At 38.4% G+C, this 20,000-nt stretch overlaps 1 protein-coding gene across 1 annotated transcript in view; it reads left to right on the top strand.

Moving 5' to 3' along the window:
- The window catches only part of LOC137650134 (mucin-2-like), a 278,523-nt gene that overhangs the window by 72,096 nt on the left and 186,427 nt on the right, over positions 1-20,000 (top strand). Inside the window, exons 13-18 of the mRNA XM_068383280.1 lie at positions 1,800-1,926; positions 5,399-6,295; positions 16,271-16,326; positions 16,516-16,636; positions 16,888-17,019; positions 17,204-17,322. Coding sequence (XP_068239381.1) covers positions 1,800-1,926; positions 5,399-6,295; positions 16,271-16,326; positions 16,516-16,636; positions 16,888-17,019; positions 17,204-17,322 — 1,452 coding nt within the window. The remainder of the gene's footprint in view (positions 1-1,799; positions 1,927-5,398; positions 6,296-16,270; positions 16,327-16,515; positions 16,637-16,887; positions 17,020-17,203; positions 17,323-20,000) is intronic.

Genomic DNA, 20,000 nt, shown 5'->3' with positions numbered 1-20,000 from the left:
ATTGAAATAAATGAGGGAGTAAAAACACGACGAGGTTTAATTAACCTAATCTTGATTTATTATACAAATTTACATTCAAATAAATGGACATCGGAACAACACAAAACATAACAAAAAGAAATGCAAATTAATGAAAAATGTGGTTGAATAGACTCTTGGTCTTCTGCAATAATTAATAATTGAAATTGGGTCAGACACATGGCCTGTGAACCTGAGACTCTAGTCTCAAAAACAAAAAATGATATCCAAGAAAAATATACACACAATCCCACCGCACATAACCTGAAATATGTAATAGCCAGTTAACCTAATCAAGTTAAAAGTTAATCTAAAAAAAAAATGGGGGAAAACTAAGTGGTCACTATTTGGTACCTGCACTCCTTGGAATATCGCCTCTGTCCTCAAATGGCTGTTGACCGGATAGTTGCACACTTGACTAAGTTGACTGGCTCACCCCAAGAATCCTCGCTTGTGGTAGTAGGGTTTCCCAGGTTCCACTCCTTCACTGTCTCCAACCGGCAGGACTCCTGTGTTAGTAAAGTTTTGGGAGAGGTGGAAGTGTGAGCCAGAGGTGCACGGCTCCACTGACAGGCAGGTCAGTCGGTCACCACGGCTTCCGTACGAATGGGACTTGATTAGCGTTGGCCGTTGAGAGGGGTCACCTGTGACCTGGCTTCACCCTTTAAGACAGGTGAGGGTCATGGTGCGCAGGGTAATCCAGTGGAGGTGCCATATCGGGACTTTAGGACAGGGCAACATATTGTTGCAAGGAGTGCATAGGAGGCAGGATTTTGTACTAAATACTTTAGAGAAATTTTGCTACTTTAAGGGAGTATACTAACAATAATCCTGCCTATTCTGGCTTGCTAAAAATTAATGAGTTAATGATCAATTAGCAGTGGGCTGGTGCGATGGGCAAACATCTTAAATTTAGCAAACCTTAATTGGTACTGAGAAATAAAAGCTGCTTTCAAGTCAGCTATATGAAAATTACTGTATATTCATATCATTTTAATATTTATCTCAACCCAAGTAGTTTGAGGAAAGAACCAAAATACGCCGTGGTAAGGCCGTTGTTGTGCGTATCTACGCTGTGACTTCACGAGCATAGCGTAAGCTTCTGTCAACAAGTTTAGTTGATTTAAAATAGTTCTCCCAATGTTTCGGTAAAGAAACCTTAATGTAGGAGAGAACGTTTAAGGGGTAGCTACAGTATTATTAGGAGAGTAAAAAAAATAAAGACAGAAGAGTGAAGAAAATTCTTCATATGTATATATATATATATATATATATATATATATATATATATATATATATATATATATATATATATATATATATATATTCTAATAATTTTGAGAAGGGGACTTTCCAATTATGTCTAAATGCGGATAAAATGTAAGTATATTTGATGCATAACTAATATTTTGGTAAAAAAAAAAAAAAAAAAAAACTGAAATTTAATGGAATGTCTTTTAGACCCATCATAAAGGAGAGTTATGACTTAAAAAATATATCTACAACATGGATGAATAAATAAAGTATTACTGAAAGGAAATACATATGCTTAAGTGCTAAAATATAAACAAAAGTCATCATACGAATTGCCACATAAAATCAGACAACTGTACAAGGAATACTTATCCTTTTTGTAATCCCGTATATACGAACACTTCTGTGATCTCATATAATAGAGCAGTTACATTTCTGTAATCGCGCCGGAACCTTTTTTTTTTTTTAAATCACGCATATAAGAATCATCCATTTAATTTTTTTTTTTTTTTTTTTTTTTTTTGCAGCTCGGATCCTGTTGAGGACATGGATTTATCATCCCTCACGGACTATATGCAGATGTTGGCAGCTGTTCCTGAATTTGTCAGAGAAACGCGTAACCTCTCCATGGTGGTAGATGTTGACATCCCATGCGTAAGTTTACTTGATATTTTTTTCTTTATCTTTTATTATAAAAAATACAATTACATCTCAGCAATTTACATTACATACGTAATTATTCTTTACAAAAATACAGATATGAACTTACATTGTTTTGCAAAGTTATAAATCAAATCAATACAAATTAAATCAATTAATAAATATATATGCAATAAATTTTATTGTACAAACGTTCTTAACTTATAATTATGTTACACATTTAAGTAATTATCATAAATGCACTCTTTTGTAAATACCTTATTTAATTCTTTTTTTTTTTAAGTATTTCTTATAAATTTTTGTTTTAACATTATTAATTATGCATATAAGTAAATTTCGGTCATCCGTTAATAGTCCTATAGATCGTCCATACCACACCCCTGCTAAAAAAAAATCCGATATCAGAACCATTGCAGTATTTTCATCCTTATTTGACAGGGTTTCAAAGTCTAATGTCAAAATCTTAAGCAAACTGTTTGACTTGATCTTACAACAATTTTTCAAAAGTGTCTTAAACCAGTATATTATTTGCTTCAGTGATGGACAGAACTAGATAAAATGCATGTTATTTTCTACAGCACCACAAAATAGACATTTATTCTTGATTTGCTTTATTTTCTTTGTTGACGACTGCGCAGAACCACTATTAGAGATGACATTCCTCAATTCGGATGTAGAAAGGTGTTCCTTTGCTTCAGTTTCTTATTGTATTTGTTGATGACTTTTGGTAATATCGGGGTCATATGATTATTTCTGGTAGTGTTAAAAGATGTCCTAAATAATCAAATGTCTCATTCGCCAAAAAAATATTGTATCTTTTGTAAAAGCCCTTGAATTTTAGGATGTGATGTAGAGCATTCAGATTTTTTTCTTTAGAAATATAGACAAGAAAATTAAGATCTTCATTCAAAGGTGTTACGATTTTATTTAAAGGTATATTACAAAGACTATATACTGAAGGAAGATATGAAGGCTCAGGCTTTTAACACACAAATGAATGTGCTATGAAAAGATGCCAGATACTCCCATGCGAAACCAATGACTCCATCTGTTGAGCCAGCAGCCAAACATTCAGAGCGGTAATGCTTACGGGTATATAGGATGGAATTTGATTGTAAATTTTGCGACATATTTGTTCATAATTTGCATTACCATGTCAGTATATTTTACTCATATATTCATGATATTCTTAAATTTTAGGTAACTTAATTGCAAATTATATTTCTCAGTCTATTTTTTCAGAAATTCAATAGCTATATCTCTTATGATTTAGTTAATTTTCTTGCAAATATAAGTAGTGTACAGTATATTACAACCATTTTTAAATGTTCTATACAATACCACATTCGAATAAATTAAAACATACTGTATATCTGATTTGTTAAACTTAGCTTCAAATGCTTATGTGTAGGCATACATTTAATTATAGTTTGTAGGCCACTGTAGGATGGAGAGATATTAGGTGTATAAAAACACTATTGTATTTTATTTTTTATTGAAATGGAAAAGCATGATGCATTCATGTATAGTTTAGTATTATAAACTAATAAATGTATAAATGTACAATCAAAAGGATCAAAATTACACAAAATTGTATCACACACAAAAATGATCAAAAGGGGGGTTGGAAGTAGAAATAAGGTAGCATACAAGCCAACAAAAAATGAAAAACAAAAGAGATTAACTGTGGATGCCTTGCCTTAATCTTACATCCAATATCAGTGGGGCTTACTCATTAGCAGCACATACTGCATGTATTATACTGTTTGTACTCACCGTTCTTTGTCCTTAGGGAACCTGTGAAATACCAAATGAGGATCGGTTTCTTTTTGTTTATGGCACACAACACACTTGTGTGACTTCTTTACTGTCGGCGCCATGATTTCGTTTGAGTCAACTGTCAAATTCTGAATATAAACAAACAGACGACAAACGATGTATACCTACAACGCCATCTGAAATCGTAGCAACCAACTATTGTGTTCACTTTGGAGTTGCCAACTAGCATATTAACATTCTATTTTGAGCCTTCCTATCTTCCTTCAGTGTAGTCTTTGGTATATTATTGACATCAGTGTTGCCAGATATAGGAATTTGTCCCTAGATTTGGGCATTTTGGGTGTCTGATCGGGATATTTAGTACAAATTTCTATGAATAGACAGAGATGATTAAACCTTTATATTGTTGCAATTAGTTTGCTTGTACTTATATGCAGTAAAATTAGTAATTTCTATACTGATTTAGTATAGCCTAAAGGATCAGAAGAAAATATATTTGTGGACATGGGGATTTTTGGGTTGTTTTGGGGATTTTTTATCACGAGTTTTTGGGGAATTTTAGACTCCCCCCCCCCAACTGGCGATAGTGATTGACATCAATGTTCGTTTGGAAGTATTGGAGAAACAGTTGGGTTACTATTTTTTAGCTTTCACAAATGCAAAAGCCAAGTACTATATATGCATGAAATACTGATTTTGGTTTATATAATAAAGTTAGGTTTTATCCTGTTAAAATGGAACAGGGTAAAAGTGGTCATCCTGTTAAAATAGAACAAAGTGAAAGTGTTCATACTGTTGAAATAGAACAAAGTGAAAGTGTTCAAGAACTAGAAGTACCATATATTTTCGTACATTTCATGTGACATAATGGACAGCGATCTGTAAGTTGATTGAGCCAGTGTCAGCTCACTTGGCTTTCAATCTGCATGTAAGTACTAATTTCTAATACACAGCTGGACGAGGAATATAGTTTTAGCTTAGATTCTTGTATTCTACATGTTGCATTCTGAAACATGACCTAAACACTGTATGGGTCATATCTATTGATCAATTATCAACCTCCTGGATTTCTTTTGTATATACTAAGTGACAAAACCAAGCATAAACCACACCCAATAAATGTTGGAACAGAGGACTAGTCTGTAGGACTTGTTAAACATGGAGATGTTAGTGAAACGTTTAACAGCAAACAATTCATGACCTGAAAACATCATGGTCCATTTACATTCTCTCCATGTGTGGGGATTTTCACAATAGAACCAATTTTCATTTGAAAAATTCATTGTGGAGAAAGTAGGTCTTGAGGATCTCACACCATTGTGGTATCAGTTATTCATAGCCCAGGAAAGATAAGATGCAGTCCACTGTCCATATGACAATTTGTAGTAACAGAAATTCTGAGACTAAAATGTTATTGGCTAACATTAATTACCAGATGGCTTGAGATGCCACTTTTCCAGAATATTTCGTGGTCGAATAACTCAGGAAGCTAGATCCAACTTTAAAACCAGTGATTTCTCAGTTACATTTCTAGGGTTCAGTATACGTTTTACTTTGATTTTAAGTTTTTCTCTATATAACTTATAAGTAAGCCTTACACTTTAGCTCCGTTCATTTTTCCCTTTTTACCAATGTAAAAATAAGTATTTTCAGTCTTGTTTTTTTCTTGAAATTGTTTTAATTTTAGGAAGAAAATACAACTACTACAGAAACAACATCAACATCTACAACATCATTAACATCATCAACCTCGACTGTTACCTCTACAACATCTGAGACATCTACTGGCACTTCTACATCAACTCAGAAACCTACTACTACAACGCCAACTGAGACACCTACTTCTACAACGTCAACTGAGACACCTACTTCTACAACGTCAACGGAGACACCCTCTTCTACAACATCAACCGAGACACCTACTTCTACAACATCAACCGAGACACCTACTTCTACAACGTCGACTGAGACACCTACTTCTACGCCAACTGAGACACCTACTACTACAACGCCAACTGAAACACCTGCTACTACAACGCCAACTGAGACACCTACTTCAACAACGCCAACTGAAACACCTGCTACCACAACGCCAACTGAGACGCCTACTACAACGCCAACTGAGACACCTACTACAACAACGTCAACTGAGACACCTACTACAACAACGTCAACTGAGACACCTACTACAACAACGCCAACTGAGACACCTACTACAACAACGCCAACTGAGACACCTACTACAACAACGCCAACTGAGTCTCCTACTACAACAACGCCAACTGAGTCTCCTACTACAACAACGCCAACTGAGTCACCTACTACAACAACGCCAACTGAGTCACCTACTACAACAACGCCAACTGAGACACCTACTACTACAACACCAACTGAGACACCTACTACAACGATGTCAACTGAGACACCTACTACAACTTTTACAACTACAATATTTCAGACAGAACTTCCACCCCTTAAACCAACTCCTCCTCCAGAAGTCATTGTGCAGATTGATACTGAGGCCGACTTGGAAAATGATGGAAACTGCAACGACTCGCTGTCAAATGATCTAGGCTTCAATCAGGTATGGAAATGTTTACTTTTTGTAGCAGCTGAGATAGAAGTGAAAGTGTTGAGGTAAAACTCGACCCTTTCTCATCTGCTCAAACTGACATTATTTAATATAACTTTATATAATTTGATCTGAATTGCATATTTGTCAGAAATATGTGAAATTTTCATTAATCATAAAGTACCCGAGTTTTTTTTATCATCAATATTAATTTATTGTAATAGACATGCTTTATTGGGTGATTCTATTGAGCTTAGTAAATTGAAATAATTATTTTTATAGAAACTCTGAAGAAGAAACTTGTCATGCTTGGTATATCGTGATGTATTATTTTTCGCATAGAGATTTGTTGGCTGAGCAGTTGTAAAAATTTATTAACGAGCAGGTTCTCCTTATGCAAATAATTTTGGCTTTAAAAGAGCTCCTCAAACTTAGAACGGTGTCCATGTGTGATGAATCGTTTGTCTGGTTGATTATTATTATTATTATTATTATTATTATTATTATTATTATTATTATTATTATTATTATTATTATTATTATGGCTAAGCTACAACCTTAGTTGGAGAAGCAGGATGCTATAAGTACTAGGGCTCCAATAGGGAAAATAGACCAATGAGGTAAGGAAATAAATAATAAGTAATAAATAAGAATCTAGAATATTTAAAGATCAGTAATAATGTTAAAGTAGATCTGTCATATATAGATTATGAAAAGAGACATATCAACCTATTCAACATAAAACATTTGCCAAAGAGAAAAGATTGTACACTCTTGCTTTTAGATAGATAGTGACAAATTAAACTATTTGAAATTCAATTTTGCGAACAACTAGAATTCCTTATGCTTAAAACCTTTTATAGATGTTCGATTCCGATGTAAAATTTGAAAATTTATTAGTCAAAGTATGACATTAATTCTAACTTTCTTATCAATAAGAGTAAAATTGCTTATATCTGTTGAAATATGAATCTTTAAACACAGGATTTTCGAAAATATCAAATTTGACAAACTGCTTATCATTTATTTATATTCTGATTAACAAGTCAGTGGTAGTTTATCTCAGGTCATGAATTGTATAATTTGTTCCATCAATAATATAAACCTTTTTGCTCTTTATTATGGAATATACTTTCGACGAAGATGGAAAACTAGCCATAAGACTTTTAGTGAGGTATAACTACCCCACCGCTAGTTAGCGGTGTGGTAGAGGGTAGTACCAGCTACACTGCTCACACACACCTGCGTTGTCACGTCACTTTTGCTTTTGGCTTAGTTGAGAGCGGGCAGTGTCTGTCTCTCTATCGCTGTACATTGACTAGCTATTGACTAATCTGTATTTCTTTTTCTTATCTTTACAGGTGTTACAGTTTTTTTCTAGGCCAGCATGCAGACTGTTCCTGTACCTGAGGGGCGTAAAATGTGCCACCTTGATGTCTTCGGTCGAGACCATCCCACACTCCGTCTTCAACCTGCAGAGGACACCCATGTACGCAGGAAGATACCCATGCTGAATGGCGGGAGTGGTCATCCTCCCAGTGAGAGAGGTTGGTAGGAGACAGAAGAAGTTGAAAAAGGATTAGTCTCCTTCGGGCTCATCCTCGAAGAGCAAGAAACCTTGACTTTTCTCTTCCGCTTCTTGATCTCTGCCTGAAGCTTCTGCTCGATTGACCTCCCAGTGGGAATGATCGAGTAGAAGCGGTGACCCCTTATCGCCCAGACAACCCTTGGGACCAGAGGTCTCCACCGCTGCCCCTAGCAAAGCAGCGCTGTTCTCCACCTTAGAGGCATCTTTCACCATAGATGGTGTTCTCCAGCTGTGGCCTTCCTTCCTTGGGGATCGCTGGTCCCCTGTCAAAGGAAGGTCTTCTAGTGGTTATTCAGCAAGGGACACAGAGTAAGCATACACTGGTTTCCTCATAGGTTGAGTTCAGTCTTCCTCTTAAGGACTCCAAAGGTTTTTGGACCGAAGTCTCTAGTGTCTCGATCTGTAGAAATCTCTGCTTCTGCATCGCCACCTTTGAGGCTGCTTGTGCGTGTAAAGTCCTAGTCTTGTTCATACTCTTCTCATCATGCAACAGTATGCAACCACACGACAGCCCGTGACCTCATTTGGGAGAGTTCCTCCACGCGACTCCCTATCCGCTAGGATAAGCAAGTACGATCGCCGAAAGCATCAAGATTCACAGCTGTCCACCCACGATCTCCAACAATTTCCTCCTAGATGGAACGTGCCATTATGCCAGTGCTCATTGAACCAGGTAAGCGGAAACCCTTTTCCCCGCTGTAGGACAGACCATGAATACCTGGCAAACAGACTCCGGTTCATGAACCCTCACATGGGGCCCCGACAGTCATCCCTGCGCTTAACAAGGACATGCCCTGGTTCAACGAGTTGTTAAGGGTAGTTCGACTGGCTGTTACCTTCACTTCACAGGTTCTTTCAGGTAGAGACCAGATAGCTGCAGCTGCAACTAGCACTTCCAGGGTCCCGTTAGAGGGTTTTGGTGCCTCAAGGTTTACCTTGCCAGCTTCCGACCCAATGTGTAGGAGTTCTGTTCCGGTGCGACCACAGGAACAACAAGCTCCAAGGGGTCATCTCTGATTTGTTTAAAGGTACATAACCCTTTGAATGGTTCCGGAACGCAGCAGGACTTCTCTTAGCTAGAACTTACACCTATGATTCCGACGAAGAAAAGGAGACGACAGAGACAACCGACGCCTCCTCTGGGTGACATATTTCACCCCTTTACCAGCAAGGATTAGAGATCTCCGAGGGGGTTTGCTTTGAAGAAGTACCGCTTTTTTCCATCAAGGTTGCCCCTCCCAACCAGTCCGCTCCATCAACAAAAGCAGACCGGCCTTTTCACACCTTTCCTCCCAAGGATACATCTAGTCCATGCAGATAGAAGGAGAACACGAGATCTTCCCTGCTTGTGGAGTTCCTGCCACTACTTAGGGAAGGGAAAGCAGCTAAGACAGTGCCTAAGAACCAATCATTAAGGATGGTTGCACCAGTTCAGAAGAGACTTCAGAATTCTTTACTCAGCAGCGATGACGATAGGGCTCTTCGAGACGTCTAGATGACCCATCCTGAGCTCCTATGGGTGAGAGCTCACGGGTAGATGATAGCCATCACGACTTCGAACAGGACCAAACTTTCCCGAGGGCACCTAGTCCTAGATTCTCAGCGGTGGAACAGAAGGAGACTGGCCCTGCATTCTGGCAGGGTCTGGTCTGCATGAGGGTGATTAATGGGCTGAACGACCCTTCAATAGCTCTACTAAATGTTAAAAACACTGTCTTGGACCATCTGTATGACACTGAAACCTACCTAGACCAGCAAAGCTTTGCCAAAAAGAGGGTCTTCTCCCAGATTGCCAGAGACACCCAGTCCCTTCAATCCAGCGATTCATCGAGACTCCTTCCGCCTCCATTAGTCCAGCAGAGGATGTATTATGAAGTGATGGAGGAGAACCTGTCAGCCTTACCTCTAGTTCCGGAGATAGTCGCTGTCAAAGGGCCTCTTGTTCCAGAGACTATTGAGGCTTCCTGTCACCTTTTCAGTGAGCGACGTCCTGAACATAGAGAGGGTCGCAAAGTATGCCATGCAGGCTACTTCATGACTCGATCTATGGTTGAGGTCTGCGGACTATCTTATCAGAACAGAGGACTGCTCTGTGTCCACCTGATCAGGACAGAGAACTGGTTGCGATAACATCAGTGAGTCCATGTTGAATTTTTTTTTATCTAAGACGAAGACCGTCGAGTTCCTGGCTCACCAAGATGTAAACTTGTGGGTTAACAGGATGCAGTGATAGAGAGATTCCAGAGGCAAGTTCCGAGGATTGAGGTAACAAAACTGTGAACCTGGGCTATAGAAGGGCCTTCCCTCTTCAATGTCGAGGACATCGAAAGAGCAACGTCGAGTTCCTACACAAAGGGATCAGTGAAGGAACTGCCCCTCGGGGCCAAAGTCCAGACCATGTTGGAGAAGAGCATTCTTTAAGAGGTCCTAGACGGGTCTCCAGACTTTTAAAGTCGACTCTTTCTTGTAAAGGTGTCTTGAGGCTGGAGACCTGTCATCGACCTCTCCTCCCTGAACTAGTTTGAGCAACAGACTTCGTTCAGGATGGAGACAGCAGACACGGTCAGACAGGCAATGAGATCAGACGACTTCATGTGCACACTGGTTTTAAAGGACGCGTACTTCTAGATCCCAGTCCATCCGTCATCAAGGAAGTATTTAAGAATCATCGTAGACAATCGACAATACCAGTTGAAAGTACTGTGCTTCAGCCCGTAGACAGCACTTGAGGTTTTCACAAGGGTCTTCGCTCTGGTGTCAACCTGGGTCCACAGGACTGGCATTTATTTGTTGAAATACCTAGACGACTTGCTGAGATACCTGGATGGCTGGCTGATCCTAGCAGACTCGGTGACAACCTTTCTCCAACACTGTGATAGACTCATCAAGTTTTGTCCTCTCTGCAACCATCACAGAGACTGGTATGCCTTGGCAGGATCATAGACACCAGATTCAAGAAAGTCTTCCTGTCGGACAGCAGGATCCAAAAAGTAAGGAAGGTAGCTAGTCTCTTCCTACGATAAGACTCGCTTCCAGCACAGCATTGGTTACGTCTTATAGGTCACCTGTCATCCCTGGAACGTCTGGTAAGCAATGGTTGACTGCGAATATGATCTCTCCAGTGGCGATTCAAGTCCAGTTGGGCCCAGTATGAGGACCCATCGAACTTGTTGGTCCCCATGGGTCCCAAGCAAAGGATGGCCCTGGAATGGTGGGTGGCAGAAGACAACCTTTGCAGAGGGGTAGATCCTCCCCCCCCCCCCCAATTGATAATGTTTACAGATGCATCTAAAGAAGTGTGGGGCACCCATCTGCTACATCACATGGCCTCTGGGCTCTGGTCCCAGTCTGAAAGATCTTGGCACATAAACCTCCTGGAAATGAAGGCACTCTTTTTGGCATTGCAACAGTTTTATCCGTCCCTGGCACATCACTCTGTGGTGTTGATGAGCAACACTACGGTGGTGACTTACATAAATAAGCAAGGCAGTACCTTTTCTCAGCACCTTTGCCATCTAGCAGGGGATATGCTAAGAAGGGCAGAAGACAGCTTCATTCGGGGTAAAAGGAATGTGCTCGCAGACAACCTGAGCAGAGCAACTTCAGGTAGTGGTCTCCTAGTGGTCTTTGAATCATCTAGTAGCGAAAAAAAGTCCCGCCTTTTTGGGGTTCCCTGCCGATGGATCTATTTGCAACATCTCTGAACAGCAAGCTCCTACTGTACTGCTCCCCAATGTTGTATCCTTAGGCTCTCTGACAAGATGCATTTCAACAATGGTGGGACAACATCGATGTTTAAGGTTTCCCCTGTTTTGCCTGATGAGAAAAGTGCTTATCAAGGCAAGATCATCCACCAACTTAACAATGACCCTCTTAGCCCCCCTATGGCATCACATAGAATTGTTCCCTGACCTTCTTCAGCTACTAACGGAAGTCCCAAGAGAACTCCCTCCATGTCATGATCTACTCAGACAACCACACATAAAGATCTACCACATAGCCGTAGACTCCCTACATCTTCAAGCCTGGAGGTTATCCAGCATCTTGCAAAGAGAGAATTTTTGCAACGCATTTTGAAAAAGATGTCCAGATACCTCCAGGAATCTTCAAGTGCTATGTACCAGGCTAAGTGGACAGTCTTCTGTGGTTGGTGTCGTGGAATGGGTATCTTTCCTCTCGATGCCATTATTCCAGCAATAGTGGATTTTCTTGTGTACTATCAGAAGGAAAAACTCCTCGCAGTCATAGCGGTGAAAGGTTATCGTTCAGCCTTGAGCCTCACCTCTAAATTGAAAGGAGTTAACATTTCCTCATCATTGGAGTTGTCTCTCCTCAATGGAGTTTCGAGCTTATCCTCAGTCGGAAGATAGATCACCTCCATGGAATGTTTTTCGTGTTCTTTGATCTCTTAAAGGAGCTCCTTATGAGCTGTTACGCCAGGCACTAGATCTTCACCTGACCCTTATAACAGTCTTCCTACTCGCTGTGGCCTACATCAAGAGAGTAAGTGAATTTCATGGTCTTTCCTACAATGTCTCAAATTCAAGGGGATGGGGACAGGTAATGTTTGGCTTCATCCTTAAATTTATTACAAAGATTCAAAATCCAGGAGTAGCGGTTCCTAGATTCGGGGCCTTCTGGATTAAGTCTGTAATTTAACCCGGATCAACTGCTACTGTGCTCAGTAAGAGAACTTCAGGAGCCCGCCCTCAAGTGAGAAGACTCTTCGTCAGCCTGGAGAAGGTTAAGAGAAAAATCATAAAGAACTCAATTTCAGCGTGGATTCATAGGGCCATAGAATGGCCTGTGAATCCCGATTCTTCTCCGCAAACGTGGATATCTAGGCTCACGATGTTAGGGGCATTAGTACGTCCATAGCATTCAAGAAAAACTACTCTGTGGCGCAGGTCCATCAAGCATAGGTGTGGAAGCATCAAACGACCTTCACAGCCCCTGCAAGACGTAACCCACAGGAACATGGAAACATTCTCCATCAGACCTGTGGTGGCAGCACAACGAGTGGTTTAAACACATCAAGCTCCCTGATTGAGAAGTAGCAGATGGTAGAGGGCAGAGGTTACCCGAGATTAAGTTTGGGTGAATGATAAGAATGACTGGTTCCTCCTTTTTTTTCATCTTCCCCTCTCTTATGGAACAGCGCCTACGGTACTCTGCAAACTGGCCTCCGCAGTCTGCAGGTAATAACCATTTCCCTTGTGTAACCTGGTATAGAAATATACAGTGAACCCTCGCTACTTCGCGGTTCGACCATCGCGGATTCACCACTTCGCGGATTTTTTTCATAACCCATGTATATACATATATTGCGGATTTTCCAGAAATATCGAAAATACCGCGATGTGACCGATGGTGCGAGATTGGAGAAAGTAAGGAAAATTGAATCGTTATTGATTTTCAATATAAATGAAACTTTGAGGAGCAACAAAGATATCATTTGTTAGAGAGATAGAGAGGGGTAAGGAATGGGAGGTAGTGAAAAGTAGCCAACAGAGAGAGAGAGAGGTAGAGAGAGAGAGAGAGAGAGAGAGAGAGAGAGAGAGAGGGGTTTAAATGTAATAAACAAAAAAATTTGATAGGTTATAACACATTGGTGCTTATGTAATATCAACTGTATACTGTAGACGGTTTGAATAAGTTAAGAAATGGTATAAATGATACTTTGTTAGTGTATTCGTACACACTCAAGAGCGGCAGCTAGATGACAGCTGATCTAATTACAGCCAAAAGTAAAAAAAAAAGAAGTCAACAATACTCGATTTTTAAAACAAACCCGAAATTTAAAAACAGAAGTACAAGCTTTCTTAATGTGCAATTAACTATTTAAAGAGTTGCAATTTTCTAGAATAAAATGATATTTCCCAAAAAATAGTGGTTTGCTGATGAAATCGGATGCCGTATTTTTAGCTATGATTGAAATGGATGTAGACTCGGCCTAATTATTTCGTTTCGTATTTAATTGACACTAAAAAAACTAATTTTAGTTTCTTCATCTAAATGTAAGTATTATATAACACGAAGAGAGAGAGAGAGAGAGAGAGAGAGAGAGAGAGAGAGAGAGAGAGAGATCAGCTGTTGTACTCAAATGGCATGTTTTTGTTTCGTGAGAATTTCATCGCCACAACTTTAACAACAACATACTGTACTGAACTTTACAGTATTATACAGACTACTGTAATATGATAAAGTAAAATATTTGTAATCTATTTTATATGAAATGGGGCTATTTTTTTTTGTTTAAAATTTACATTTCCGTATGTAAAACAACTCTCTCTCTCTCTCTCTCTCTCTCTCTCTCTCTCTCTCTCTCTCTCTCTCTCTCTCGTAGATTGTTTTCCTGCTTTGCTACGTATGTATGATTTTATATAGATACGGTAAATAATATTTGTAATAACATATTTTATTAAAGCTTTTACTGTAATATCATTATTTATCACTTTCATCATGCGCGTTAAATTCCTTGGTTTGTTTACTGAGCGTACTTTATGACGCCGTCGTTTCAGGCGGCGTCATAAAGAAAAACATTTCATTTGGAAGTCCTAAGAAAAATTAAGTAAAACATTAGTAATAACCAAATCAACATACTGTACTGAATGCAGAAACTAACCTATACACAGATGTGTAAATGCGTTTGTTTCTTCATTATAATCAGAGATAAACGTAAACAAAACATTGGTTGCCGTTTTTTATCGTGCTTTTTGGCGTGTTTAGGAAACGCATGATATAAAGTCGCCCTTAATATTTGTGCATGTTTTAGTTTAGGGTACGTTAGTACATGCATTAAATGTTCTGTACATTAAAGGGTAGTTTGTTAACAGTACTACGTACAAGGGAAGGTTTTAAAAGTCTGAATATACATGTTAAATAAATAGGTAAATATGGTGTCACTACTTCGCGGATTTTCACCTATCGCGGCCGGGTCTGGAACCTATCTACCGCGATAAACGAGGGTTCACTGTACTGTATACTGTACTTCTTACATCCCCATATCCCCTTTGTGAGGTGGGAACCAGGTAACGTCTATGGTTGCTACAAAGAATCCCACAACTTATGAGAATTCTTACCTAGACAAGTCGCATTGTTAGTATCACACAATTGCGTGGATGGCTCAGGCCACTAAAGCATGCTATTGTACAAGGTTTTAGCGAGGTATCGGGGTTATTCCTCTTATATGTGTGCGTAGCACTGAGGAAAACACCGGGTCAAAAACCAGCCAGTTGGTTAGGGCTTCCACCCACCTTAGGGTGAGTCTTCTTTAATAAAGAACAAAAGGGTTCGTATAAGTGATGGAAGAAATGGCAAATATAAAAATAATTTGTATTTTTCCTAACAATGCAAACCTTGAGATCTTTATACAAATTTGGCCCGCCATCACCTATCCCCCTGCAAGTCCTGCCTGTAATCAAAAGGGACGAGACAACACAGGTCTGTGTGAGCAGGGTAGCCAGTACTACCCGTTATTCCCCTGGCTAACTTTCCCCTATACTATAATTTGTATTTTTCCTAACAATGCAAACCTTGAGATCTTTATACAAATTTGGCCCGCCATCACCTATCCCCCTGCAAGTCCTGCCTGCAATCAAAAGGGACGAGACAACACAGGTCTGTGTGAGCAGGGTAGCCAGTACTACCCGTTATTCCCCTGGCTAACTTTCCCCTATACTATAATTTGTATTTTTCCTAACAATGTAAACCTTGAGATCTTTATACAAATTTGGCCCGCCATCACCTATCCCCCTGCAAGTCCTGCCTGCAATCAAAAGGGACGAGACAACACAGGTCTGTGTGAGCAGGGTAGCCAGTACTACCCGTTATTCCCCTGGCTAACTTTCCCCTATACCTCGCTAAAAGTCTTATGGTTTGTCCTCCAGCTTTGCTGAAAGTATATTCCCTAATAAAGAGCTCAAGGTTTGTATCATTAGGAAAAATACAAATTATTCTTAAATTTGTCATTTTCCCTCTTTGCTTGTTTGTGAAATAAATATAGTTCATAGTTCAGATGTTTAAATTATGATTGTGTTATTTGTTATTCTAAATATCATTGAAGGTCTAATTTTGATTAGATTCTCTTTTCATAAGACTATATTGTGAAGACATATGAAAAGTTGATTTCTTAGATTTTATGGAGAGAGAGAGAGAGAGAGAGAGAGAGAGAGAGAGAGAGAGAAAGATAATGATTAAATTTTAATTAAAACAATAAAAATTTGCACAAATGATAGGATTATAGAAATAATAAACATGACCTATTTAAATGATTAGGATGTCTTATAAGTCAACTCCACAACGCTTGATGATTAAGTATTGGTTAAAACGGGTTTCTCTTTAAAGAATTGTAACTTGATTAACCAAGACTTCAGTTGCACATCTTGTATTTATTTCAGACTGTGGTAATTAACAATACGTTTACTGATGAGGAATTCGCTGGCGCCTTGCATCGGTTAGTGTTCAAGCTGTATAGTAAATTACATTAAGATAAGCAAAATTGAACCGTAATTGAATATATGTAAATACATACACAAATGGTAATTATTTTTTACAGATTACGAGGTCTTGAAATTATATGTCTTATTCTTGAATATTGGCATTGTACCTTTATACTTTATCATATATATTTTTTCTTTGATAGGTTAACGGAAGGTGAAAAAGGTTTCTCTGTGCTAGAAGCTGTTTTCTCACAAAATATGTCCACAACGAATGTATCGTGGTTTCAAATGGTGGCTCATGATATTGTCCTCTCTGAAAACAAGGTAACTTGATTATGCTGCTTCAGTATATCAGCTTGACATGTGGTAGAAGTATCATATTTTGCTTACTGATATAATCTACCTCACCAATTATAAGAAGACATTTTGACATAGAATTAGAATAATTCATAATGGGATATTTATAATCGTCATGTTTAATAAATTCAACTTACTACAAAATTCTTTAAGTAACATGTACCTGCAAATATAATTTGATTCTCCTGGTATAACAATGCTATTTAATTACTTTTCAGACATTCGATGATAATGTACACATTGGCCATGGCTTAACCATTGTCCTCCCATACCTGGATGAAGAGGGCAGTCTCTCTTTCCTTGTTATGATTCGTGGCCAAGTGCTTGAGATGGCCAATCCTATTGTGCAGGTAAGGGAAAGGAAACTACCATAGTTGATTTAAGCTATTCTTGAACTTAAAAAAATCTCCTCTTATTAAAATTACAGTGAAACCCTGTCTGACTTAGAGAAAAATCCTTGTACAGTATGGCAGTAGTGACAGAGAATGTTGTGATAAAATTCATATTCTTGAATACTATGATTTCTTTACACAGATCCGCCAACTGGTAACATACCATGAAGATTGTGATTGTGGTAATGAAAGTTTGTCTGTCAACGCTAGTATAGGTGGTGACCGCTTAAATGACAGAATTATTCAACACTTGTCATATGTGTAAGTACAAATTAGCGCTATGCTATCTATGTTGGATATACAATCTGCTTGCTGGTGTTTTGTGCTATGTAAATTCAGAAGTGTCCTGTAACAATAGAATTTACGTTAGTTTGTAAATTGTTATACTGTATATCTTAGTTCAGTTTTATCTTAAAAAAGTAAATATAAGTATTTCCTTTTACATATCGGTTTTATCCCTTCAAGGAAAGGCAAACAGGAGTTATACACATACAGTATTTTGATAATTCTTTTTTAACTTTATCAATATCATTTTCCATTTAAGGAAAGTCACAAGTTTAAGATCAGATTCTAAAGTGTACATTGCATTGGAATTATGGTTTACCATCTTTGTATTTTGACAATACTTCTCATATGTTATTTCACAGTGAAGGATTTCGATTAGTTTTACATGGAAGTATTTCAACGTTATAATTGAAGGTTGTTATTAATTTGTTTTCTACGTAACATATTTTTTTTCCATTTCATTTGTACAAATCATAGATTTCAGATTACCCATGGATATTTTCCCTTTTTTAGGAAGGGATTTTCAGAGAGCAACTACCTATACCTTAAAATGTGCTCCAAAATATATTTGCTATTCTTTCCTTGCTACTACCCATTTTTCCCTTCCCTTTATGTTGTATTCATGTCTGAATTTTTGTTGTTGAATCACACAATAATGTAATTAAATTTAATTATGATTACTTATAAAAAATGATGACGATGTTGAATGGCACACATCTTGGTGGTAAACTTAATTTAGTATAGTGAAAGTCTCATGTCAGGCTCTGCTTTTAGCACTATCCTCATTCTTGACAGACTTAATCCTCAGTGGCCTGGGACTGGAACAGGGGTGTAGGTTTCTATTTGGTTGGAATTGCTAGGAACTCCCCTTCCTCTAAATATCATAGAACTGAAGCTACTGCTTTTCTCCTTATAAGAGTCTATTAGAGATACTTATTCGTTACCCTGAAGTTGATGGTAGGACACTAACCTATTGTTGTGATAATTATAAAACTAAATTCTTGTAGGGACCCAGAGGGTTATCAACACCTCTTTGAATTTCTTTACTAATATTGAACTTGCCTTGCCCTTTAAAGCTTGGTATCTCTCCATGTTAAAGTTGTAAGGGCTAAAGGCTGTAAAGTAAGTGAGGGTTTTGCCTCCAGAAAGGAAAGTTGATAACCCCTTCTCATGACTTGTCACCTATATTCTGTCAAATCTTGGGATATTTTGTGACACACTTCACTAGAGAAAGGAGTCTGGGCTAGGACCTTAAAAAAGATCTTCCCTTACTAGGAGATTTATTATTAGTGACCTATTCTCCCAGAAGTAAAGAACATCAACATGCAGTGACCTTGAAGGGTTGGGTGAAGGGAACCTTGATCCCTATGCTGTTGCCTCATTGTGTTAAAGAGAGGGACCTGAGCTTCGATTGATAATCCCTTGTACTCCTATATTCTGCCCTCTTGTATTGGCATCTAAAACCAGTGATAGACCTTGAAGTTCCTCACAGCTGCTGTTTTGGCAACCAAGTAAAACGTGTTTGCCAATTTTTTAATTTTTTCCTCCAGAATAAAATGACCAGGGTTTATGTGTCATGTGCCTGGGAGAGGGCTGTAAAGTCTAAAGAGAAATGCACTAAAATAAAAATTAAAGGACCATACAGTTATTACAGGGGCTTTTCTAAGAGAAACCACCAAGTTTATGGCCCTAGAAAAGTTGTCTGATGAATTGACTTCCATTGATAAAATGGTGCTAGTTATCCATTCCTGCAAAGTAGCCAAGGTCAGCTATTCCTTCAGGAAACACTTGGTCATTAGGAAGAAAAAGAATGCGCTACAGTATTTCAAGTCAAGGAGGGTTTAGTTTACCTAATCCTTGATTTTAGGTAAAGGGATGGTGTCAACTTTTTTTTTCTGATTGGTATCCCAGGCCGTTAACTTAGACTCAAATAATGGTAAAAGCAGGGCCCATCAACCCAGAATTTTGCTGTAGATGAGTGGACAGATACATAAGCAAAAAGAAAGAACATCCTGAATTCTTAATCCAGAAGGCTGTCCTGAATTGCTGAGACTACCAAGGAAATAGACTAGACATCCTAGGTATGGGGCTGTAAAAGTACTTTCCAAAAGTCTGATTGAAAAATAGTTGAGCTACCGCAGAAACTATACTCTAAGGGCACCATGCATTAGGCGTACTGTCAGGATGACTAGGTCATCCTTGTAATCAATTACAAAACTTAGCACATGCCAAAGTTCCTTAGAAATTATCTATTAATCCCCATCCACAGGAAGGAGACATAATGCTTAAGATTAGAATCATGTGAGAGAGGATGCGGTCACTCCCATAAGAGTATAACAGCCACAAAATATTATGTTTAAGTGGAAACAACGAATAAGCACTATAAAATATTAATTAAAATACCCTCTACTGCCAAAATCTACTAAGACCTGTAGAAATTCATGATGCAGCTCCCAACCAATGCTGAATGATGATAATTGTAAACCCTTATATTCAACGATACACCATAGTAAATAACAAAGGAACTGGCATTTCATTCGTGATGCACTAATTCCAAATAAAAGATTAATTTACTACTCAGGAGAACACCAACTTACCTATATTTAACATTGCTCTTGTCAGATGACGAGGGGATATCTTGGCCAAGATGCTAA

The sequence above is a fragment of the Palaemon carinicauda genome, chromosome 11, assembly GCF_036898095.1.
Source record: "Palaemon carinicauda isolate YSFRI2023 chromosome 11, ASM3689809v2, whole genome shotgun sequence".
NCBI classification, from domain to species: Eukaryota; Metazoa; Arthropoda; class Malacostraca; order Decapoda; family Palaemonidae; genus Palaemon; species Palaemon carinicauda.
The sequence above is the reverse complement of the archived record's forward strand: the minus strand, read 5'-3'. Positions and strand labels throughout refer to the sequence as shown.